This window comes from Labrus bergylta, chromosome 23 (assembly GCF_963930695.1).
Source record: "Labrus bergylta chromosome 23, fLabBer1.1, whole genome shotgun sequence".
Taxonomy (NCBI): domain Eukaryota; kingdom Metazoa; phylum Chordata; class Actinopteri; order Labriformes; family Labridae; genus Labrus; species Labrus bergylta.
The window spans coordinates 2,179,823-2,203,296 of record NC_089217.1 but is presented as its reverse complement, the minus strand read 5'-3'; the positions used below and the strand labels follow the sequence as shown (position 1 = coordinate 2,203,296).

At 44.0% G+C, this 23,474-nt stretch overlaps 1 protein-coding gene across 24 annotated transcripts in view; it reads left to right on the top strand.

Annotated features, from left to right (window-relative positions):
* Window positions 1–23,474, top strand: part of celf2 (cugbp, Elav-like family member 2) — a 211,378-nt gene that overhangs the window by 63,614 nt on the left and 124,290 nt on the right. For 16 of the 24 annotated variants that reach the window (XM_065951236.1, XM_065951235.1, XM_065951237.1 and 13 more), the window contains one exon: window positions 15,099–15,149. The exons of 2 other annotated variants lie outside the window; for them this stretch is intronic. In XM_065951236.1, coding sequence (XP_065807308.1) covers window positions 15,099–15,149 — 51 coding nt within the window. Of the gene's footprint in view, window positions 1–1,908; window positions 8,426–15,098; window positions 15,150–23,474 lie in introns of those variants that run through there. 6 more of the 24 variants (XM_065951254.1, XM_065951252.1, XM_065951248.1 and 3 more) reach the window with 5 other exon arrangements.

Sequence of the window (23,474 nt, the reverse complement as noted above, 5' to 3'; positions counted from 1 at the left end):
ACTGTGTGTGTGTGTGTGTGTGTGTGTGTGTGTGTGTGTGTGTGTGTGTGTGTGTGTGTGTGTGTGTGTGAGACCCACTTTTTCAGTCATGTCGAGACCACCGGTGCAGGCATCAGTGTGGGAGGGTCAGTGTGAGCAGGTCAGGAGGTATTTGTTCGACAGCATTGGACTTGGTCAGAATTGCTGTAATGCAGGCTGTGTGTGTGTGTGTGTGTGTGTGTGTGTGTGTGTGTGTGTGTGTGTGTGTGTGTGTGTGTGTCTACATATCAGTGTGTGTATTAGGGTCACATGACTTGAATCAACTTCAACCTGTCGAATATCACACATATAAAGGCTTTATATGCGATTTTTTTTGATCCAGCAGATGTCGCCCTTGAGCACCAGCATGAAAACCAAAACAACTCGCGCTGCATTGTTGTGTTAGCATGCTAATGCTAGCGATCTTATTATGCTGGTATCTTCACACTGCATGTAGATTTACCTGAAATGAGCAGTGATCTAGAAACACAGTTAAGCAGTGAGTACAGTATGTTATTCTTCTTTTCTCTAGTCCCTCAATTAAACAACTTTTATACACGAGGGGAGGAGTCAGCCGGCCGTCCGGCGATGTAAACAAACTGAAGATAGGACTCTGAAAACTCTGAAAACATCACAGACAGTGGGACTCGGGTGTTACACCCATTGTAGACAGTCATGACTCACAGAGTTATTTTCAGAGGAGATACTTGATTTATATTATATTTAAGAGTGAAAAATCACATATAAAGACTTTTAAAAATTATCTATTTTACTTCCCTTTTCTTAAGTGAAGAGATGCAAAGTTAGCTTCCTTCCTTCGTTACATATGTGTCAAGGGTCAAAGGTCGGTGGGCTGTGGGTGGAATTAATTTAGTCCAAATGATCATTAAATCAAGGCGGCGTACCATGACACCTGTTACTTACTGACATGACAGAAGTGGATTCTTTCTTATGGCACATTTTTGCACCCTCTGATCGTTGTTACTGATTAGTCGGGTTGTGGTTCTTCATGGGGCAGTTGGTGGTCGGTCCAGAGGCCAGACCGGTTGAGAACCACTGTACTCAGATCCAGGACTCGCACTGTTGGAAGGGCTTCATCCTCTTCCTTTCTAACACTGAAATGCTCACACTGATCATTGCGTCCCTGAACCCTGAAGCACCTCCTCCATTCTTTCATAATACTCGCTTTACGTTGAACACATTAGATGTAAATGTTATCGTGTCAAACCGTTTTTCATTCCACTGAAAATGTCCTTGTGCATGTTTGCACGACTTCTATGCAATGTGCTGTGATTTATGATTCTCTACACGTGTCCTCAGAGTGACAGAGTTTGACATGTGAAGCGCTGACACACACTGACAGTAGATAAAGGAAGGTGATTTCAGATGCGTTCTGCGTTCTGTCAGATTGTGTGCAAAAAAAAAACAGGGTCAGTGAACATTTAGAGGCTGCGGCCCCCACAGGTAGAGCTGGGGCGCCGCGTTAACTGGAACACGCTGTCCTGACCGAGCGCCCTGCAAGGAGTGGGAAAAAAGAAACCCGACTGAGAGAGAGAGAGAAAGAGAGAGAGAGACAGAGAGAGATTGAGAGACAGAGAGAGAGAGAGGGAGACAGAGAGAGGGAGAGAGAGAGGAGACAGGGAGAGAGAGAGAGAGAGAGAGAGAGAGAGACAGAGAGAGAGAGGGAGACAGAGAGAGGGAGACAGAGATTGAGAGAAAGAGAGGCAGACAGGGGAGAGAGAGAGAGAGAGGGAGACAGAGAGAGAGAGAGAGAGAGAGAGGGAGGGAGACAGAGAGAGAGAGAAAGAGAGGGAGACAGGGAGAGAGAGAGAGAGAGGGAGACAGAGAGAGAGAGAGAGAGAGAGAGAGAGGGAGGGAGACAGAGAGAGAAGAGAGAGAGGGAGAGAGGGAGACAGAGATTGAGAGAAAGAGAGGGAGACAGGGAGAGAGAGAGAGAGAGGGAGACAGGGAGAGAAGAGAGAGAAAGATTGAAAGAGAGGGAGACAGAGAGAGGGAGATTGAGAGAGACGGAGAGAGACAGAGAGAGTGAGAGAGAGAGAAGAGAGAGAGGGAGAAAGAGAGAGTGTGAGAGAGAGAGAAGAGAGAGAGAGGAGAGAGATGGTGGTGGTGTGAGTGACGGAGGTGAGCGAACGAGTCGAATACAGGCATGAAAATGGAGGAGACGGGAGGAAATATGGGAATGAGATTTGAAGATTGAGGAGTGAGTGGCGGTGAGTGTGATGGAGAGAGTGTTCCATCCACTTCATCTTTATTTCTTTAAGGTTTTTTTTTCCTCGCTCTGACGTTCTGCACTTGACAGAATAAGAAAGTAGCGACGAGACTAGAGGAGATTTGAACGCCCTCGATCATCCTTTTCATTAAAGAAGTGATTCATCTGCACACACACACACACACACACACACACACACACACACACACACACACACGTTTCAAAGTTGTAAAAAAAACACAGATCAAAATGTGTTTTTTCCTGAGTTTTTTTTTGGGAGCTGTGAGGATGAACGGCAGCAGTCAGAGTCTGTCTGGTTTCGGGGCTCCCTCACATGTCCACTTAGGCTCAAACGCAGCTGCTTGCTTTTCTGAATTATTCATGAGCCCTTCATTAAATATTCACGTGTGAAAAAGCGGCGCCATCAGCTACCCACAATCCTCTCCTCTGGGGTGTGTGATGCGAGAGCAGGAAGCGGTGAGAGAGAGAGAGAGAGAGAGAGAGAGGCCTGTATGATGTTCACCGACACAAATGCAGCTTTTATTTTTTTAATTTGCTCCACCTATTTTTGGGTGTCTTTTGTCTCTCTCTCTCTCCTCCTCGGCCCCTCCCCTCTCCTCCCTTTCTAAGTGATCGATTTGTATTGTTCGGGCAGCTGAGCCACCCCCCCCCCCCCCCCCCCCCCACCCCCCCCCGCCCCCCCCCCCTCCCGAGCCCGAGGTGAGAGAGATGAAGACAGAAATAACCAGACGGAGGGAATAGGCGAGAAAGACACAAGCTGAAAGGAAACGAAGCGAGCGAGGGCAGAGGTAGACCTTGCCATGAGCGAGATCTGGGAGAACATGGGGGCCCAAGGGTGAAGAGACGGAGAGATAGGAGAAGGGAAGGGTGGGAAAAAGAACAGAACAACAACAACAACAACAACAGGGAGATAAATCGATACAACGCAGTATAGGAAGCGTCTGACCGCTGACCCTGAGTGAAAACAGGCTCAAAGAGGCTCGTCTTTACCTTTCTTATGGAGAAGTTGAAGGACAGAGTGGCTGCCTCTGTGCGAGCGCAAATAAGAAATGTGATGTTCCACTTATGAGAGGTATGCATTCGGTTATTTGGCAAGCAGCCTTGCCGCTGAGGTGGAGGTCGGAGCATGGAAGAGGACGGCGGTGGTTGAGGGGACGACACAGTCTGATTTGGCGTCAGGAACGTCGGGTGGTCGTCGTATTACATCACCTCGCTGAAGGTCGGGGGAGCTCCGGCTACTCGTGGCCTCCTGCTCTATTCCTTTGAACCATTTGCCACACAAAGCCGTTTAAAAAAATCTCGGTAATTTTGTTGTACGAGTGCAAAAAGTGAAGTTTTTTTGTTTGGATAAATCTTGTCTCAGAGATTCAGATCAACATGAAACATATCTGGACTTGTTCTCTTTTTTATTGCATTATTTAATGAATTGCATCACTTTAACTTCGAGTGCTTAAACGATCAGCGGGTTCTTTGAGAGCTCGATTGGACATAAATTAATCAACCGTTCTGATTACGATAAATCAATTAATCCATTTATCAGTCCAGAATCTGTTGGTGCTTTAAGCTTCTCCAAGACTCTGATTTCTTCCTCTCTTAAGTTTTAATAATTGGAAATTTTTAAATTCTCTGGGATTTAGACAATTTGTTGCACAAAGAAGCCGTTAAAGACTCCATTTGACATTTCATGATAGATCATAAAAAATTATATTTGATTAAACAAATCCTCATCGAAAACCATGAGCTGAGTCTGAGCATCCTGTCCTTGTGGCTTAAAAAAACGTTGTATAGCGCTGAACCCTAACCCGAGCAGGAATCCTTTGACGGCTCTGTAAGGAAGCATCGTGCGTCACCCTCGTTCTCTTTCCACATAGATATTCATGTTTCCGTTCTCATGAATGGATCCATTCAGTGGAAGTCATTGGGCATCCCAAGGTCCAGATAGTGGAACGGTAGTATAGATGCATTCAGTGCTCATTGTCGTAGGTCAGGGCCGGAGATGTAGCATCTGCACTCAATAAGCAACGCATGCTGTTTATAGAATACGAGATGGAAGTAAAGGGACATTGTGCACAACTCCTTGAGGCACCTTCATAAAGAGTCATAGTCTTGATTCTTTTAAATGTGCGGTTCTTTTCAGATAAATGTTGGGTAACACACTAGTGATGCTAATAAAATGCTAATCGTTCTAGTTGCACAGAAATTTGTTTTTAGCATGACCTGCTTTTTCTACTGGAAGAGTTTTTTTTTTATATCTGGAGCAAACATCGCTGCACACTTGCGCCTACAAAAATATGCAAATGTTAAATTAAACAGCTTGCAACACAAATTGCATTAAATCAGTGCAACTCTCTCCCCAATGCAGCAAGCTATGGCTTTCAATTGAACACATCCAAAATTGAGCATGCTCATGTTTTCTTAATGCATGGGTGCATTTGGTTTGGCAAACGAGGGGATTTGTGCAGGTTTGATTGCATCACAGTTTTGCAGACATGAGAACATGCATGAATCCGATGCATCTCCAACGCAGCAGCTGACACGCCTGCACATGCTGAGACAGGTGGTTCTTATAGCCTTTGGCAAACACAGCAACATGTTACACGTGCAGTACAGGATCCTGCTATATGTCTCTTGAGTAGTAATCATTGTAGATGCTATTGTTCTCTGATTGGTTTTTGATGTTTATGAAGATGTGATATGATGGAACTCCTGCACAGTCAGGCTTGTGTTTGGATGCTGACAATGAGATGTGCAAGTTAATTGCGTCAATCATTCAGACATTGTGTGTGCCTTAAAAAAAAATCAATCCAGCTGTGGCTCAAACCGTTGTAAAGGATCGGTTCATCCAATTAAAAAAGAGTGATATTACAAGATACTGGTGCTTTTTGGTTTCTTTGCTCAGTGACTATTCTTTCCAGTCCAAAGTGGTTCCAGTAGAAATTGAGGATTATCCAAAGCAACAGGGATCCTATTTCTGGAAAGTCTGAATTGTTTAAAGGTAATTTTTTTTTTGTGAATGCTATAAGCACAACCAAGGGAGTTTCATCCCCTCTGTTGTGCAGAATCCTCCAAGACTGATTTCTCAACAAGCAACATTTTGTAAATAAAAAACCTAAACTATCTGCAACGCCTTGATTCCACAGTGAGTGACTGTGATTGTGTGAACACAATTTTTTAACATGCAGGTTGCAATGTTTTGAAAAGAGAATGAATGAAATGTCTGATGTGCTATTTAGAGAAGGAACACAGTTTTTTAGATCAAAACAAGGTGGCGCACCTAGAATCAGATCTGGGTTATGAGCTGCATGTGAAAAACAGCGAAAACCATAAGCATCAAATCAGGCTTGAAAATGAGTCTTGAGCGACTTGAGCACAGCTGATTGTGATGCAGCAGTTGGTTGAACGTCCTGTATAGGCCGCCCTGTTCCGTATGCAAATGGTCAAGTGCAGTGAAACATGCAGCATCCCCCCCCCCCCCCACACACACACACTCCTGGGATGCTGCATGCTCGAGAAACCCCCGAGGCTCTGATGCGAGATCAGCCTTTTCCTCATCCAGACTCTGACCTCGGTCCTCGCAAAGTAAACATGCAAGAGCTGACCCCGGGAGCAGAGCCGTGGGCCGGGGTCCCACCCACGCCATACACTCACCCTGCTGTACTGTATGTGCGCATACTGAGCACCATTTTTATTTATTTTTTCTCCCATTGACCCAGATACTCATTTTCTTCCCCCAGAGAGCCGCCTCTCTCTCTCAGTCTAAGAGAGGCTCATTATTTTTACTGGAGTGCCTCCCCTGTTTTCTCCGCCGTGGGGGGAGAGGAGGAAGTGGGGCAACCTGGTTGACGTGTTGCTGCACATTGGGGTGCATTCAAGCCCACTACCGGTTCCACAGGGAGACATACTGGATCCACACAATTAACGCAGCGTAAAAAATAAAGTCAGCAAATTTGCAGCAAATTATGGGTTGCTTCATTATTTTCCACACTGCATCCCCCGTGTGTAATTGCCCCCCTCTCCAAAATTTGGCCGACTCATTTGGTTGTAAATCATCTAACTGGCCGTGCTTTTTATTAAGTCGCCACACTGAAGCGTGTGTGAGACTCTCTCTTCTAATAGTCTGCACTCCTTCTTCTTCTACTCAGGCCCAAAACAGGGAGGGGTACGTTTGTGTGGGATTTCAGGTGTGTGTGAGATAATAACAGAGGATTTACAGAGGAACATTTCAGTGCAGGTGCGTGAGTTTTAAGTTTTATCTGAAGTTAAACGACTGCACGGTGGTGTATATTCATGTCAAACACAATCTTACAACTCTGAAAAATCATGATAATGACTCCTCTTAGGGACATGATGGCATTAAGTCGGTTAGAGGTGACAGTCAGCAGAGATCGATGAGTCAATCAACAATGAACTTTTACCCCAAAAAATGTTTGAGCCCCGGGTGACACAAAAAGTCAACGTCAAGTTATTTTAAACAGCTCCATGATGTCTTTTCTTTAAAGTCTTTCTATGTGATGTTTCACACTTAAATGTAGAAATCAAGTATCTCCTCTGAAAATAACTCTGTGAGTCATGACTGTCTACAATGGGTGTAACACCCGAGTCCCACTGTCTGTGATGTTTTCAGAGTTTTCAGAGTCCTATCTTCACTTTGTTTACATCGTCGGGACAGCCGGCTGACTCCTCCCCTCGTGTATAAAAGTTGTTTAATTGAGGGACTAGAGAAAAGAAGAATAACATACTGTACTCACTGCTTAACTGTGTTTCTAGATCACGCTCATTTCAGGTAAATTTACATGCAGTGTGAAGATACCAGCATAATAAAGATCACTAGCATTAGCATGCTAACACAACAATGCAGCGTGAGTTGTTTTGGTTTCATGCTGGTGCTCAAGGGCGACATCTGCTGGATCAAAAAAATGTCATATAAAGCCTTTAAATGGACAGTTTGATATTTTTTAACTTGGGTTGTAAGAGGTACTTGTTAATAGAACATCAGCCACCAAATCTATCCCTTTAAGAAGGATTTGTAACTTAACCTAACCAAAAACACATCAGTGAAATAAAAAACATGCTTCCTTCAACATCTCATGCAGAAACTAGAAACTCAGCATGACCTTCCCAAAGATACCACATGCTCACATGACCAGAAAAAGATACTTCTGCAATCCTGCTGTGTCAGCAACTGATTCTGTCCCTCGTAAAAGAGAACCAACCGCTAATAAAGACACCTAAAACCTTTTCACATACATCACAAGTTACACCATCACTCATGATTGTTGTGGAAGCTTTTAGGAAAACCCTGCTGAATAAGAAACTTGTGGGACACTCATTCTTTTATGGTGTTTTCAGCATCTTTTTCATCGATATTTATGAATGAAATCTGGAAGATTTTGGTCTAAACATGGTTGATATGATTGTCTGATGATAAACAGATCATTGCTAATTGATTGGAGTATCTATAGTTTGTTAAAAGCAGTGATTGTTGACGTGAAGGAGGAATAATGAGCATAATGTGTTCTGAAACATCTGAGTCAGAGTCATAAAGCCACCTTCTGCTTTCAATATCATGGAGCTGTTGGATTGAAGACATTCGCGCCCTTAATGATGACTGATGGTTAGAGACTGTGGTTGGAGACGCGCATGGAGACCTAATGGTTAAAGATCAGCTGCAGCGTTATGCGCCACGCCTCCCCCGGCTCACGCACCTGGCTCTCTCTCTCCAAACAGTCTGTCAGTCGCGCTGTTGCAGAGCAGAGCGGATTTCCAGACAGGACCGGAGGAAAGACAAACCCGGGGAAGGAAAAAAAAAAGCAGCGAATGGGGGAGCGGAGGAAGAGGAGAATGTGACAACTGCTGGATGCGGACTGAGTGTGTGCGGCTGGCTACACTGCCTTTGGAGAGGCCTCGTTCTCTCTTGCACCTGTCCCTCTCCGTCTCCGCGGCCAGGCGCAGTTTGGGCGAGAGCGACGCTCCTTTATTTATCAGGCGGCGGAGGCGCACACACACACTCAAACACACACACACACACACGGTACTGTAGGCACACATACACGGAGCCTACACAGGGCAGGCTGGCAACATGACTTCATCCTACAATCTGGATTTTCTGCCCGATATGATGGTGGAAAGCCGCCTGCTTGTTCCCGGAGACAGAATGTGAGTTATTTCATTTCTCTTTTTACGCGTGTGATTTTCTTGCTCTCTGCTGTCCTGAAAAAAAAAAGCGGCTGTCCGATGTGGAAAATGTTGCTCCGCTGCTGGATATGTGACTGGAATCGGGGTCAGCATTTAAACGCTCCAGCCGGCGTGACTGCATGTGTGTGTGTGTGTGTCTTTGTGTGACTTGTGGCTTGTTTGTTATTAATATCCGTCGATAAATTGTGCAAGGGGATCGCAGGAGCGCCCGGGGGCTGTTATCAGCTATAGACAGGATGGTGATGAATGATCGCCATTATGGGGAATTAATGCTGCCGCGGCGCATAAACCTTGTCTTTATGAAGCTGTTATAATCTGCTGCATGTCGTCAAATTGTTGTAACCCCGTCAGGTCGAGTCTAAGAGCATTTAGAGAGCATCGCTTTCCACTCTCGCTCCGTGGATTAGAGAGAAGGGGAAGTTACTCGGATTTGCGGCAGCCGCCCTTTGCACCGTCTCTGGGTCTTGCGGGGGTCTGGAGACGGTTGATTCGGGACTGTGGGGAGCGCACACCATGCTGAGACACATAAAGACCAACAGAGGCGATCTCTCTATTCTCTCTGCTGCTGGCTCTAAAAGAGGGGGGAAAAAGCGCAGGAGTGAGTTCCAGTCACATGAGACTCGTTTAACTCGAGAATCCAGAGAGAAGAAGCAACACAGAGGCTTTTTTGAGAACATGCAGGAATGCATGCATGACTGCTATCCCGTGTGTTCCAATTGCATTTGCTGTAATTCAGTTAAACTAAGGAATTTCTCCAGCAAGGGACAAAGGGAGGGTTTCATCCCAACATCATTGGTCATGCGTTTTTCTTCCCCCCCCCTCCACAGTGCCATGTCCCACTTATGTCCCCTCAGCTCACAGCACCGAGTTGTTGATGGATCATGTTGCTTTTTTTTTTTCTTCCTCTTCCGTTGCTTTACTGTGCTGTAGTTCTTCTTACATCTCTTATTTTAAAATTCTGAGTGTGCAGTCAGGTCTACAGTGAATGTTTGAGTGGTCACCTGGTGACTCATGATGTTAAGGAATAGAAGAGATGTAATGATGTGTGTGTGTGTGCAGGAGGAGAAAACCAGATCAAGTTGAGTCATTATGCAGGACAAGCAACTGTACAACTCCTCCTGAAATCTTGAAGACATGTTTCAGCCAAGTCGAGTCACATTTTAGCATCAGATATGGCGAGTAGAATCCTCATCAAACAGTGCGTTATCATTTCAAACTTACTTGCAAATCTATAGCATAGTGGTCGGTGCGAGCGCCTCATGTACAGAGGCTATACTCCTTCCTGCGGACGGCCCAGGTTCGATTCCAACCTGTGGCTCATTTCCCTCATGGCATTTGAAAAACGATTGAAAACGATTTAGGGACCACCGCTCTGTTCCAGCAAGTGTCTCATATTCTAAACCTGCACGAGTCCCTGAATGCCTCATATCCCTGTTTCCACCACAGTCATATAACACCGGGGCGTGCACTTTACCCCCCACATATTGACTCCCCATGCAGTCTGTTACCCAGATGCAATAGCAATGAGACAGCCTTCTCATTAATCAGTGTCATCTGCCCTGACGGCGTGGGCCTCGCATGCGACCGGCGGTTAGACGAGAGGAAACTATCAGACCTTCCTCCCTCTGATGTGTCCTGCATCCCCATCTGCGGGTATATCACCCTCAGAGTGAAGGATTTATGAATAATGTGTGTCGCTTCGGCATAAAACGATGCCCTCTTAGCCCGCCGCTGAGGAGGCGGACAGATAATGCTTATGGAGATGACACTTTATATTTACAGGAACACGCCTCTGGAGCCTGGTTATTTAGCTCCAAAGAGGTTTTCTTCCTCTTAGTGATTTGTGTCTCAGCGTTTAATGGTCAAATATGTATTTAAAGAAGCCCCTTCTTGAGTGCGTCTGGACAAAAGGATCCAAAAGAACCAAACTGTAAACGAGTTTATGGATCTGTCAGGAATGAACTTCCAAACTCCATGTGATCTGCAGAGTCCCTCTGCACCTTTAAGAAAAAGCTAAAGACCCAGCTCTTTCATGAATACCTACTAACTTAATGATGATGGTCTCCATATTATTGATGATGATGATGGTAATGACGATGGTTTCTGTTTGATAACGACGACTTATAAGATGGTTTCTATACTGATTAGAGCTCTCAAGAACTGCCCTCAATGTTGTGCTTTGCCTCTGGTCACTTCCTGTCAGCACCTGTGTGTCCAATCAGACTCAAAGCTGATCGTTTACTCTTACTGACATTGTTCCCTTTTTTCTAGATCCTTGCTTGGGTTGTACTTACTCTCTGATGTACGTCGCTTTGGATAAAAGCATCTGATAAGTGAATTGTAGATTTGTAGAATTGTAGAATCCAGGAAGTTTAGGAAGTTGATACAGGGAGATCCAATCCTTCACAGTTGCAAAAAATGATGTCGTCTGCATATAGATTAACACCAAAATCATATCACAGAGTGCAGATCTGGCAAATGGCATCACCGGACTTTCAGGCAGATGCAGCAGGACTCAGCAGGTACCTTTTCTGGGAAGATCTAGGCCATGGCATGGATGTTCATGCAAAGGAGAAGCATTTTTCATTGGCTTGTCAAAGACGCTTTCCTTGCATTGATTATTTGTAGCTTGATTGTTGCAAATGAAGAATTCATTTGTAGGAATAGGCTCCCATTTGATGAAAAACACCTGACATTGTTCTACAGAATCACCAAATGGACAACAAAGATCCACAACATTGAGGAAAAGGTCAGCCAAATAGTCTAAAATTTAACTTTTTATGTATTTTTCACTGGACTGAATCCATTTTTGGGATATTTTGCAGGGTCAAATGGTGTCCATTTCCTTCAGAATAGAATTTCTCAATGATCTATAAATAAATCAAATCTCTACCTTGCATAGTACTGCGCAGCTTTTTTTGTGCTTTTATTCCAGTGTTCCCTTTTCCAGGCCCTGCTGCTTCCCCCCATTGACTCTGACAGACCCCCTGACAACATCAGACTTGACAAATATTAGCTGAGATCATACGAGAACTAAGTGGAACTAACAGCCTCATCTGCCTCTACGCTGTCATGTCGGGGGCTGGAAACATTAAAAAAAAGGAGGGTTAAGGGAGAGAGAACCTCTTCCTTTTTCACTTTCCACACTCACACTCCGAAAGCTGAAGCCGAGAGTTGGGTCTCTGTCTGGGAACTATGTGACCCCGTCACCTTCTTCGGCTCTGTGTTGAATCCCCTCCTGGTTTCAAAACCAGAATCAGGTCCTTTAGGGTCAGTCACACTTCCAGGCTGCAGGACGGGCAGTATTTAGCAACGATTTCATGAAAAAAAACAACAATGACCAAAGCTGAAATCTGAGTAAACAAGAACATGAGGTTTGTTAACTTTAACAAGTACACTGTGTGCAGAAGAAGAGACCAGACAGGCTCACCATAATCCTTGAAAGTCTCACTTTCTCACCAAGTGTTTACACAACAACTCACCCCCAGACAAAGACTTCCCCCTTTCTTCTTCTTTGGAGGGAAAATGTTTATCTGACCGCTGATTCTCCTCACCCAACCCCACCCACTTATCCCTCCTTTCCTCCACTTCCTGACCCCCTCCCAGGCCCTTAAAGGACACAAATCATGGACCCAACAGCTGAAAGGGTCCTGTGACACATAACATAGGGTTCTCATGAGAAATGTACAGTATGTAAGGGTTTGTGTGTTTGGATGAGGGGGGTGGGATGGACAGACTGTAGAGGGAAAGAGTGGGCCTGAAGTATTTAAGGGGAATCAGGCATTTTACAGAGATGTGCATTTTGTTAGGATAACATCCTTTTGTCAACCAGAAACCACTGTTAAAACCTTCTCCTCTGAGCCACCACATCCATTCACAAAAACAGTAAATTTACCTGGCATGAAAACACACGTTACTGGTCCACTGCTGCTATGATTGGCGAGTTTATTTGTGTTTTGCTGACTGTGTTAATCCAACAGCATGCAACCCAATCACTCATAAAAGCCATCAGATTTGAAACGGCAGCAAACAAGCAACTCCCCCGCATTTATTTAAACTCACTTCTTTGTTGTTTTGTCTAAAAAAAAAAAAAAAAAAAAATTAAATCTATTTGAGCTTTTCTGAACATAGCTTCTGGCACACCATTTAATCAAATGCATCAAAAAAAATAAAGCTTAAATGAAAAGCCATCAAAATAAATTTCTAATTGGAAACATTGCACTGTGAATTAGCAGACCTTGATTAAATGTCATTCCAGCAGAAAATGCAATCTGGTGATCACAAGACCGGCAAAATGAGACAGTCCCCGATGTACTTCAGCAAAACAAATGGTCAGACTGGAAGAGCATTGGTCGTTGATTTTTCTAATCTACACTACGAGTCTATAAAGATCATGTGATCACACTGAAAAGGAGATGGCTAAAGTTGTGTTCACACTACGAGTGTACCAAGCCAGTATTGGGACCGATTCCCCATTTCCAACAATCCTGAGCAAAGTTTTGTTTTGTTTTATTGGTTCTAAAGATTATCTATCCAGCTTTTCCTGTGGTGTGAGGTATGTTAAGAGGCAACCAATCTGGGACACCAGTGGCCTAGTGGGTAGTTTGTTTGCCCCATGTACGGAGGTTACAGTCGTCAACGTCTCCCTCCATAAATTTCCAACTCTGTCCACTTCCTGTTTCTCTTATAAAGGCATTTAAATCCCAGGAAGTGTTGGGAGGAGAGAGTGGGGGGATGACATGCAACAAAGGGTCGATGTCAGATTTGAACCCACGGCTGCCGATTAAAGCCTCTGTACATCACCGCCAGGTCATCAGCGCCCGCACAGGTTTATATTACATGATGATTTAATGGCCAAAAGATTCCAGTGATACCGTCCAGATGAATATTTGATTGTGAGCTTAGTGACTCGATGAGAAGGATTACCAAAACGTGCTTATTCGAATTCCAAAAATACATTTTATTCAATCTCTAATTAACAATCACTCTCTGGGGGCCGAAAAGAGGCCATTTTTTAATGGATCCTGGTTTCGACAAAATCAGCCCCCAAAACCACAACAATCGCACTTTCAAAAAAAAAAAAAAAAAAAAAAAAAAAACAAGGATGCCCGCAGGTGTTAATTTCCCCAGTTTGAGTCTCCAAGGACACAGGTTGTACTGCTACTAAACACTCACATTTTCCATTTGTAGAAATGACAATTTCCCACACACACACACACACACACCCCCACACACACACACTCACACACACACACACACACACACACACACACACACACACACACAGATCAGTTTGGGATAAGAGCGTCACACAGTCGATTAAGCATCGATCAACTCAGGATTAAACAGGTAATCAAAGCAGAACAGCATCTTAACAATAACACACGAGGTAGATTACAACTTTACGAGCTAATTTACGGCCCGTTTATCCAAACTGACACGTCCGACGCGTTCCTCAGGATGTGTAAGAAGCAGACCGGGTGAGAGACGGGAGGAAGGAGCAGGGGGGTGAACATGAACATGGGGCAGACTGGGAGAGAAGAAGAAGGAAAAGAAGGTGTGAAAAGAGCAACCCTTGGACTGACAGCCGGTGCCATTTGTGAGTTGTGTTTTTTACCTGATGAGGAGATTAACACAACAGTGATCGGCTGTGTTGTTCTGTCTCTCCTCCGAGCAGCAGAGACATGAAGTCGTTTCTTTACGATCATAACGGAGACATTAGGGAATAAACAGAAACGGCTGTTTTTTTTGTTCATAATTACGTTTTTCTTTTTTTTTTTAAAGGACGAGAATCTCGTACTGTAGGCCTATGTGTGATGCACGATGTGATGGAGTCGTCTTCACGCATCACCAGCTGCGGCGTTGTTTTATGTCGCTTTCTCGCCGTGTGTGTGTGTGTGTGTGTGTGTGTGTGTGTGTGTGTGTGTGTGTGTGTGTGTGTGTGTGTGTTGTCATAATGATGAATGTCTTTGCTCTGCTGGGGCTCAGGAGCAGTTGTCTGTGGCTGACACTGCTGTGTGTAGGTGGTGATGTATCACAACCCAGTGTCTGAGGTCTCACTGTGTGTGTGTGTGTGTGTGTGTGTGTGTGTGTGTGTGTGTGTGTGTGTGTGTGTGTGTGTGTGTGTGTGTGAGCAGATGTGGATACATGATAGGGTCAACAAGTGTCTTAATACGTCATGATCATGAGGATATGTGGGCCTGCATGGACATGTTTTGCACCCTGTGTGTGCTCTACATGTTAAAGTTATAAGTCCTCATGCATAGCTTCTTTGTTTCTGCAGAAATTACTAATTTATCAAGTTTAGGTAGCTAGCTTCTGCTACAACTACTTTTTCTTCTAGCTAGCTCTGATTCAGGTAAATTTAGGATAACGAGGAGGGAGAGCCAGACTTTCAGAGGTCTGGCTCAGAGGGTCAGAGGTCGCATCGTTTCACACACCTCGACCGACGCTCACACATTGATGATGTCACGCTGAAAGAAGCAGTGAAGGCCTAGCGAACAGCAATCTCCTGATCTAAAGAGGGAACACGACAATGGCGCCTACACGACTGCCTGAGTCTTTATCCCATTAGCTTTGTGTCTGAAGATGCATCTCGGGTCAATTCAATGTTTTTCTTTCTTCTGTATTTTAGCTTCCCCCCCGCCCCGTCGGATGATTTCCAGACAGCTATGGCGCATTCAAGGTCTGTAGAAGATTCCGCCTTGATACCATTCGACTGATAAATTGATTTGACACTTGAAGAATGGTTCGGTTAGCTTTTAGCTTCTCTTCACTCGTGTTTCTTCAACTCGTCAAGTCGGCTACATTTGTCTCCAGATCTTTGGTTTGCTTATTCAAGTCAAGTGTGCGTTCACACTGCATACACACACACACACACACACACACACACACACACACACACATTACACACACTTACCTTGTGAATTGAGCTGTGCAAAAGGAGTGTTCTGTGTGTGTCTTCTGTTTTTCTGAGAGTATTTCATCACTTGGCCTTGAAACGAATGAGGCATGCACATGCTTTCAGTGCTGCATACACACATTGCCACCCACATAAATACGCAGAATACACACCACGTGACACACATGCACAAACACACACATACGCACACAGACACACACACGGTCTCCGCGTTGTTCACATCATGTCCCTGGGCTGTAGTGACGGGCAGAAAAATAACTGAATCCTCAGAGAACACAACAATGATCTCTCTTCCTCTCTTGGTTTATCTTTATTTCTCCTCAGCACCACTCCTCCTCCTCCTCTCAGTCTTCCTCTCTCCCTCCTTTCTTCCTCTTATTCTCAATAGTCAGCCATTGCATTCGTACCGTGCAGCAGCATTTACTCTGCCTTGCCAGAGGGAGAGCTTACCTCATGCATGTCTCAGTAGATTTTTTCTACCCCTTCTCCCATCCCCACCCCTCCACCCCTCCATCCCTCGCTTTATCCCTCTTTGGCCTGTATCTTCCTCGCTTTCTCTCCACACTCCCACACTCTCTCCCTCTCCCTCCATTCAAGCGTGCTAAATGCTTTACCTCTGTCAACTCTCGAGTCTGAGAGGAGCTCATTATTGTGGAGAAGGAGGGGAATTTGGATTAGGAGGCAACATTCGTGGACTGAGGCTCTTGTTGAACTAAAAGAGCCATCAGAATTACAGAGAGAGGGGGTAGATTCACCTACCTCACTTGGCGGTTATTATTCACCACTCACTTGGGGTTGCAGGGTTTAACTGTGATCTTTGAATTATTGCTTCTTGGAAATGTGCGGTGGAAAAAGCTGGAATCATTGCCATCAATAAAGAACAGATGGACAATTAATGATCTAACTAAAAAGAGATTTGTACTCCGTTTGGCCGATGATGTTGTTTTATACATGTGAGATTGTGTAGATGTAGAAAATGTATGTAGTTAAGAACATGCAATTGACGTTTGGCCGATGATGTTGTTTTATACATGTGAGATGGTGTAGATGTAGAAAATGTATGTAGTTAAGAACATGCAATTGACGTTTGGCCGATGATGTTGTTTTATACATGTGAGATTGTGTAGATGTAGAAAATGTATGTAGTGAAGAACATGCAATTGACGTTTGCACACTGGTGTGTAGAATCCTGGTAAAAAGCTGTGCGCTGCTTTTACAAGATTTCCTGGGAAACACGGGTACTCTCATTCCTGGCAGTCATCACAACTGGCCTTCAAACCTCCTTCATCTCTAGGTAGAATGCACACACTGAGCATGTTGCTTGGTTAGCTTACATGAGTGTGAGCGTTGGCCCACGTGACAGAGGAGTGGCCCGGTGACATTAGAAAGTAGCAGAACTTCAAGGCTGCGGTCACATGGTCGTCAGAAGGCCACAGAAAGGTCAGCACCACCTGCTATCAGGGGTGCAGAGCAGCTCCCTGCGGCACAAATCACACCCTGGTTTTTCATTCCAGACACTTCAGCTGCTGCTGCTTTTTTTTTTTCCTGCTTGCTTTTAAGCAGATAAATCTCTGAGTCTCAATTGTTTCAGTCTCTGCTTCTAATTGGTTATTTATGGTGGGGAATCTTTCACTTGCAAAAGCAAACAAATGTGGCCTCATTTCTATGTTTGCTCATGCACATACCTACACTCCACATGTGCTTTTAGTTATTCTAAACAAATCATACAAAAAGGGAATCATATCACTTCCTGTGCTCAACAGGATGCTTCCCTGGAAAGACATTACCGGACATTGGAAATTGGAAATGTAGAGCAGAAAATACTCGCTCAGAGGAAGCAGTGTTGTGTGTGGTGTCAGTGAGATTGAGGAATAAATGCATTTTTTTTTTTTATGAAATACAATTTTTCTTTCACATAACTCAATATGCTTGCAGGAGCACAAGGGAACTTAAATGAGCATGTGTACTGTTTGAAATGGAAACCTCGAGGCCTTCGGTTTTCTTACAATAGTGTATGAGAGAGTAAAAGATTTTGATGGGCTCAAAATGTGCTTAAAGGTGCCATTATTTCCCCCTTACCTTTTAAAGGTTGTTTAAATGCTTTGCCTTGAAATTGTGGAGTTTTTACCATACCAGACTCTTGAACTTAGATACTAAAAGTCAAGTGATATGGATACCTGTTTGGCACTATTGCAACAGAGTGCCGGTAGTCTAGCGGTTAGTGCATGCACTCCACGCACAGAGGCTGAGAGCGGGTGGCCCGGGTTTAAATGCGACCTGTGGCTCCTTTCCAGCATGTCATTCCCAACTCTCTCTCTTTACCTGGATTCTGACTCTATCGTCTGTCCTATCTCTAAAATGAAGGCATTAAAAGCCCTAAAATAAATCTTGAAAACAAAATGATACAGCAACAAATGTTAAAGTCCCAGGAGCTGTTTTCCAGTAAAAAAAATGTTGGAAGCAAACAAGACTTTTTGGTGCAAACACATATCTAACATTGGGAAAAGGTTGCAATGTTTGCTGGGTTTGGGCCAGGTGACTCCTTGGCGAGGTTCAGGACAGAGATTGCGTCACAAAGTCTTTGGCTTCACAGACCTTAACTTTGCTATTCTATTGGTTTAATCCATCCAGTCACCGCCAACCTAAATGGCCTTTATGGCTCCTCCAACCTCAAAATGTACCAAGAACTCAACATCACCTACGTCATGTTTTACCTCAATTATGTATGTAACCATCCAGCTGTCTTTTTCTTTACCTAGCCAAAGAGTTTTGGTGCATGAATGCCTTAGTGATAGTGGTATACATGCAGGTTTTCTGAAAGGAACTGAGCAATTAACCAATGGCTGTATAGGTTGGAGGAATTGTTGCCATAGTTCCTGTTTAACTGGCTTTTTCTTGGCATTGAATGAAGCACTAACTATTTCTAGCAGAAATATGCAAACAAAGATGTACACGGCTGACTTATAACCTCCCATTAGCTTCCCCCAAACCTTCTGTTTTGACCTTATTATGGAATCTAGCTGAGAATCAAACCTCCAGCCAAGCATGAGGGATTCATCCGAGTCTCCTATACCTTAACGTCGGGGCGCCGCCCAGACTCATCGACGGAGCACAGACTGTACTTCCCTACCCATAAATCTCTCTGTCTAGTCTCTCTCTTTTGCAGTCTCACTGTCTTCATTTACATCTACTCCATAGGTTTCTGCAAAACATCCACGTGAGCACACTCGTACACAGCTGCAGAGCTGTCAGGTCTAACCTTGACTCGCACAGAGAATGAATTGTAATGCAAAAGGGAGGGCGGGCGGGGAGGGGGGGGGGCACAAACAGGATGTCAAAGAGCTGCTCGTCTTTGCCCGACCTGCCTGTTTCCTCCCTGTGGAGTCCGACTCGCACAATCTCTCTGTTACAGGTCTTTTTTTTGCTCCGCTCTCACTAGACCACCGTCGTTACCTTTTACCTTTTTTCCTCTCCTCGCAGCAAACATACCTCGAGAGCTTTGAGGACAAATACAGTTTTTAGAGATTAGCCCCTTGGTCAAATAATGTCAATACTGACACCAAAATGATATATCCAAGGTGGTTCTTGCGCTGCATGCTAACACAGGAAGTAGATTCTTTGTATGAGCAGCCAAACTTTGCATGCTTTTTTATACAAATATACAAGTTACATCACAAAGAACTCACAAGGAACGGGTTTCAAATTCACATTCTCAACCTTTAGAAATGTTTTCTCACCAACTGTATATTAAGAACTCTGACCTTTTTTACCAAACGTTAGGGCTTCCATTGACAATGTTGCTAACAAAACACTCTGACTCCTAACCTTCAAATACAAACATGTCAAAAATACGACAATCCATGTGGCCCTCTAGGGTCAGTTTTGCACCTCTGGATAGTAAGCAACGATATACAAAGAACATTTGCTGTATGTATTTGTAAAGTTTAAAAAGAAAAACATGCAGATGTATTTGGTTATGGAAGTGCATCATTATCTAACGCACATAATTTGCTGAATCAGTCATAGTTGGCGATTGTGTTTGGCATCAAAAGTGACTTGGATAGGGTTTGGAAAAAGATGGTAGCTTAGCTTTAAATAAGAACAACAAATTTGCCGCCCATAGAGCAGAGGAATAAGTCTCTCTGTGTGCTGTGAGTCAGTGCTAAACTGAGCTAAACTCCCCGCTAGTGATAGATGTGTGTGTTCCAGATAGCGAGGTGATCGATGGGAGTATTGTTGGGAGGGGCGTTCAGAGTTGCTGTTATTGTGTTTCGGAAAGCTAAGGGGAGATGGTGTGTGTGTGTGTGTGTGTGTGTGTGTGTGTGTGTGTGTGTGTGTGTGTGTGTGTGTGTGTGTGTGTGTGTGTGTGTGTGTGTGTGTGTGTTCTTGACGGGTTTATTGAGAAGGGTGATCTAGTGCACCGCCCCGGGACTCTTAGATGTAGTTAGAGAGGGCAGGACGGGGAAAGAAGGATGGAGTAGGAAATGGTGAAGAGTTGTTGATGGTGAATGGATGAAGGTAGCGAGGAGGTGTTGAATCAGAGGGGGAGGAAATGGAGGCAGGAAGTGAGGATGTGTGGTGCAGAGAGGTGGGAATAAATGTGTAGGTTATCTGTTGATGTTTATCTTCTGTGTCCTGAGGGCTTGTGCAGTCATAACAGTGATCTAATCTGCACCTCTGGAGAGCACGCACGCACACATACACACTCTCGCTCCCGGTGCCCATGCCACCAATCATCCATTTAAACCGTCATCTATCTGCCCTTCATCCGATCCATCCATTCAGCCCACAGTTCCACTTTTTAATTTATCCTCCCCTTTATGCCACAGAATTCCCTCCATCCTTCCACTCCTACATCCTGCTGAAATCCAATTGGCCTCATCTTCCTCCTCGCTCCTCGCTCCCCGTCAATCCCCCCCCCCCCCAACACCCACCCATTTACCTTCCCCCTTGCCGAAGGGTCCAATGGACGTTTAAAGGCAGAAACCGATGCCAAGTATTTCAAATTGAAGCTGCTGACTGATGATATTTTGTGCTGATATTCAATATCTGTAAATTGGCAATTTTCACGGTGGAAAAAAATATCTATAAGGTAGGAAAAGATTGTGCAGAGGCCCGCAGGTGATAGGTTGGGGGTTTAGAGATGGGCGAGCAATGTAAAAGGAGACAAAGTTGGACTTTTTTTTTAAGTCCAACACTTAGGACGAGTATCTACCGATGCATTATACCTGAGGCCATTTTCTATCTGTATTTTTGTATCCTTAGCTGTGAAGTCAGTGTAAAGGTGCTCTTCATTAATTCTGTTCTCGTTTCACAGCTTTTTCTGAGAGTGCAAAAATGTTAAAAACGTAAAAAGTAACAGTAACCGGAGGAGCTTTTTACCAAACTGTCCAGCTACAGTAAAAAAAGGCTAGTCCAAGTAGCTCAAACCAGATGGAAAGAAAATAAATTTTGGCTTCTCAACTGTAAAGAAAAAGAAACAAGTATTTATGAGCTGCAGCCTCCACCTTTTGGATGTTTGTTCTAAGTATTTAATTCATGCAGGTTGAAGATAAGGGAGAAAATCTCGTCTAAATTCATGCTCTCAAATTGTACATTTATTTCCCTTGCAAAGCTTGGTCCATGGAAGAATTGCGTAAAGTATAATACTTTTGAAGTGACAAAAAGAAGTTTGGACGAGTTCATGTTTGACGTGTTGGCCTGAAAGTGAATCCATACAATGATTATCCAAAAATTGCAATTAATTTTCTTTCCTAGGTTTAATCAGTTAATAATCGCTTTTGTGCTATTTATAGTGCATTTCAAGTTAACACTCCTCGGGCGCCGGTAGCGTAGTGATTAATGTATGCACCCCTCGTATGGAGGCTGTAGGCCCGGGTTCAAATCCGACCTGTGGCTCCTTTCTCCCTCTCTCTCTCTCTCTCTTTGATTTCCGACTCTATCCACTGTCTTATCTCTACAATAACGGCCCAAAATTCCTGCTCCTAATTCTCTTAACTGCTTGTAGATCTTGCTCATTTTAAGCATGAGCAACTTGAGTTTGCTTACATGCCATTTTAAAGAAAATTAAAAGTCTCATCAGCTTGTCATTGGTGGAATGATAAAACGTCCACTGGAGCCTCCCTCTGCTGTATTTGCAGCCACTTGAAGAGCCTGTTCCCTGTCATGTAACATGCTGAGCTGGTATCATATGAACACATGTATATCCCCTATATGCCTGGTGTGTGTGTCACATGACAGGTGATAGAGAGGGAGGGGGGGGAGACGGACTGTAAATTGTGTGTGTGGGTGTCGAGGCGCTACTGTATGTAATGAGACACAACCTCGCTGCCTGGGGATGTTGTGTAGGAGTGTGGGGCAGAGAGAGCATTAAAAAAAAATGGTGTTTTTGTGATATTAACCGCTCGCCTCGATTTCATCCACCTCGGGGAGATTGTCGTGCATTTTCCAATGTTTAGATGAGCAAACAGGCTGCTATAAAAGATCAGCAGAGCATGCAGAAACCAATACCATCTCCTCCTCTAAGCTGGTTTTTAAAACGAGAAATCTGGCTGAAAGTATTGAAATGCATGTGTCATATCGAAGTTTTTGACTCTTAATAGGCATCCGTGGAAATCTGAGTGAGAGTAAAGCCAACATTAGTAGCTCATTATGCTGTTAGGACCATTTCCCCCAGACTGTGGAGGTGTTGCAAATCACAGATTCACTGACATTGGCCTGACAGTTTTCTAGTGATGGTGAATAACTTCAGCTTTGAACAGAATGTTCAACTTGTTTGAGTCATAAGAGGAGAAAGAAGAAGGACTTCCATCTGATGATATTCAATCTGTAACTGAATGGAGAGTTACATAAAGGACAAGTATGTGAGATATCTACTGAATAGGCCGTTTAAAGGCCCCCTTGCACGGCCGTTTTGGACACCCCTCGGTTTGCCAGATATGAGAGCAGTTATCAGGTCAAACCAACAAGAGAAGTGGTTCAGATAGAAGTGATTGTACCCGACCTAAAAAGCCTCTGCATGTTTCTAATAAGCTCCACGAGCAGAAACGTGCTCAAACTAGGATCAATATTGGAGATGCTTTTGAAAAATGGAGAGAGGTTAGAACACAGAAAGGTTTACAGACCCATGCAGAGCTGGATAAACACTGAAGCTTCAGAGTCCACCACATGGTGACCTGTGTGAGCATCCACTCTAGAGAGGAGGGGGACAGCTCTCTACAATGTGTTGAATTTAGACTGCAGTACCCAGTTTAACCACTAGGTGCCAGAGTTACATATTTCCCCTTTAATGCTAGTGCTACCCATGCATACACAGGCTTACTTAGATGCCCTAATTGATCCTTTAAGCTATAAATGCATTGCTAATTGATAGCTCAGGTGCCATTAGCTGGTTCTGTTTTGTAACAGAGCTAAACTACCTCCACAGATGCTAAACATCCAATGCTGTAAAATAAATTATTTATGTCCCTTAACTAAACTCTGTAGCAGAAAATAGGCCATCATGGTCGACACTGTACACCCAAAGCTGCACACTGACTTGGCTTGTGGATAATTCTCATTCAGGATGTATAAAAGCAAAAACAACCATGACCTTTCTTCAGCTGGATCTCAGATTTAATCACTTAATGAATGTCCAACTTGAATCACCTTGAGTTCAAACCTGATCACAGAAACGTAGAAGCTGAAATGTTTTATTTATTTTTTATTTATCCTTTATTTTAGCAGGGAGGACCCACTGAGACTGAGGTCAATATAAACACATTAACAGTTAACAATAGTAGCATCTAGACACTGAAACACATATTCACTCACGTAAACCATTTAAATAAATTCACTTTGTGAAACAGTTGCAATTTCCTTCCTGAGGTAGTTTGGACATTAGGTCTTTAAAAACACTGAGAGAGGGCAACTTAGCTATGTCATTGAATTGAGATTCTTTGTACTGTTAAGATGCTTCCTATTATGCACACAATATTTGACATAGTTCACATAGGGTTTGGCTTTTGATTGGCTTAGAGCTGTCATGTTGCATCACAGTGTAGTCTCTGAGTGCCTGTATTCAGTGTTGCCCCTGGTGAATTGGCACAG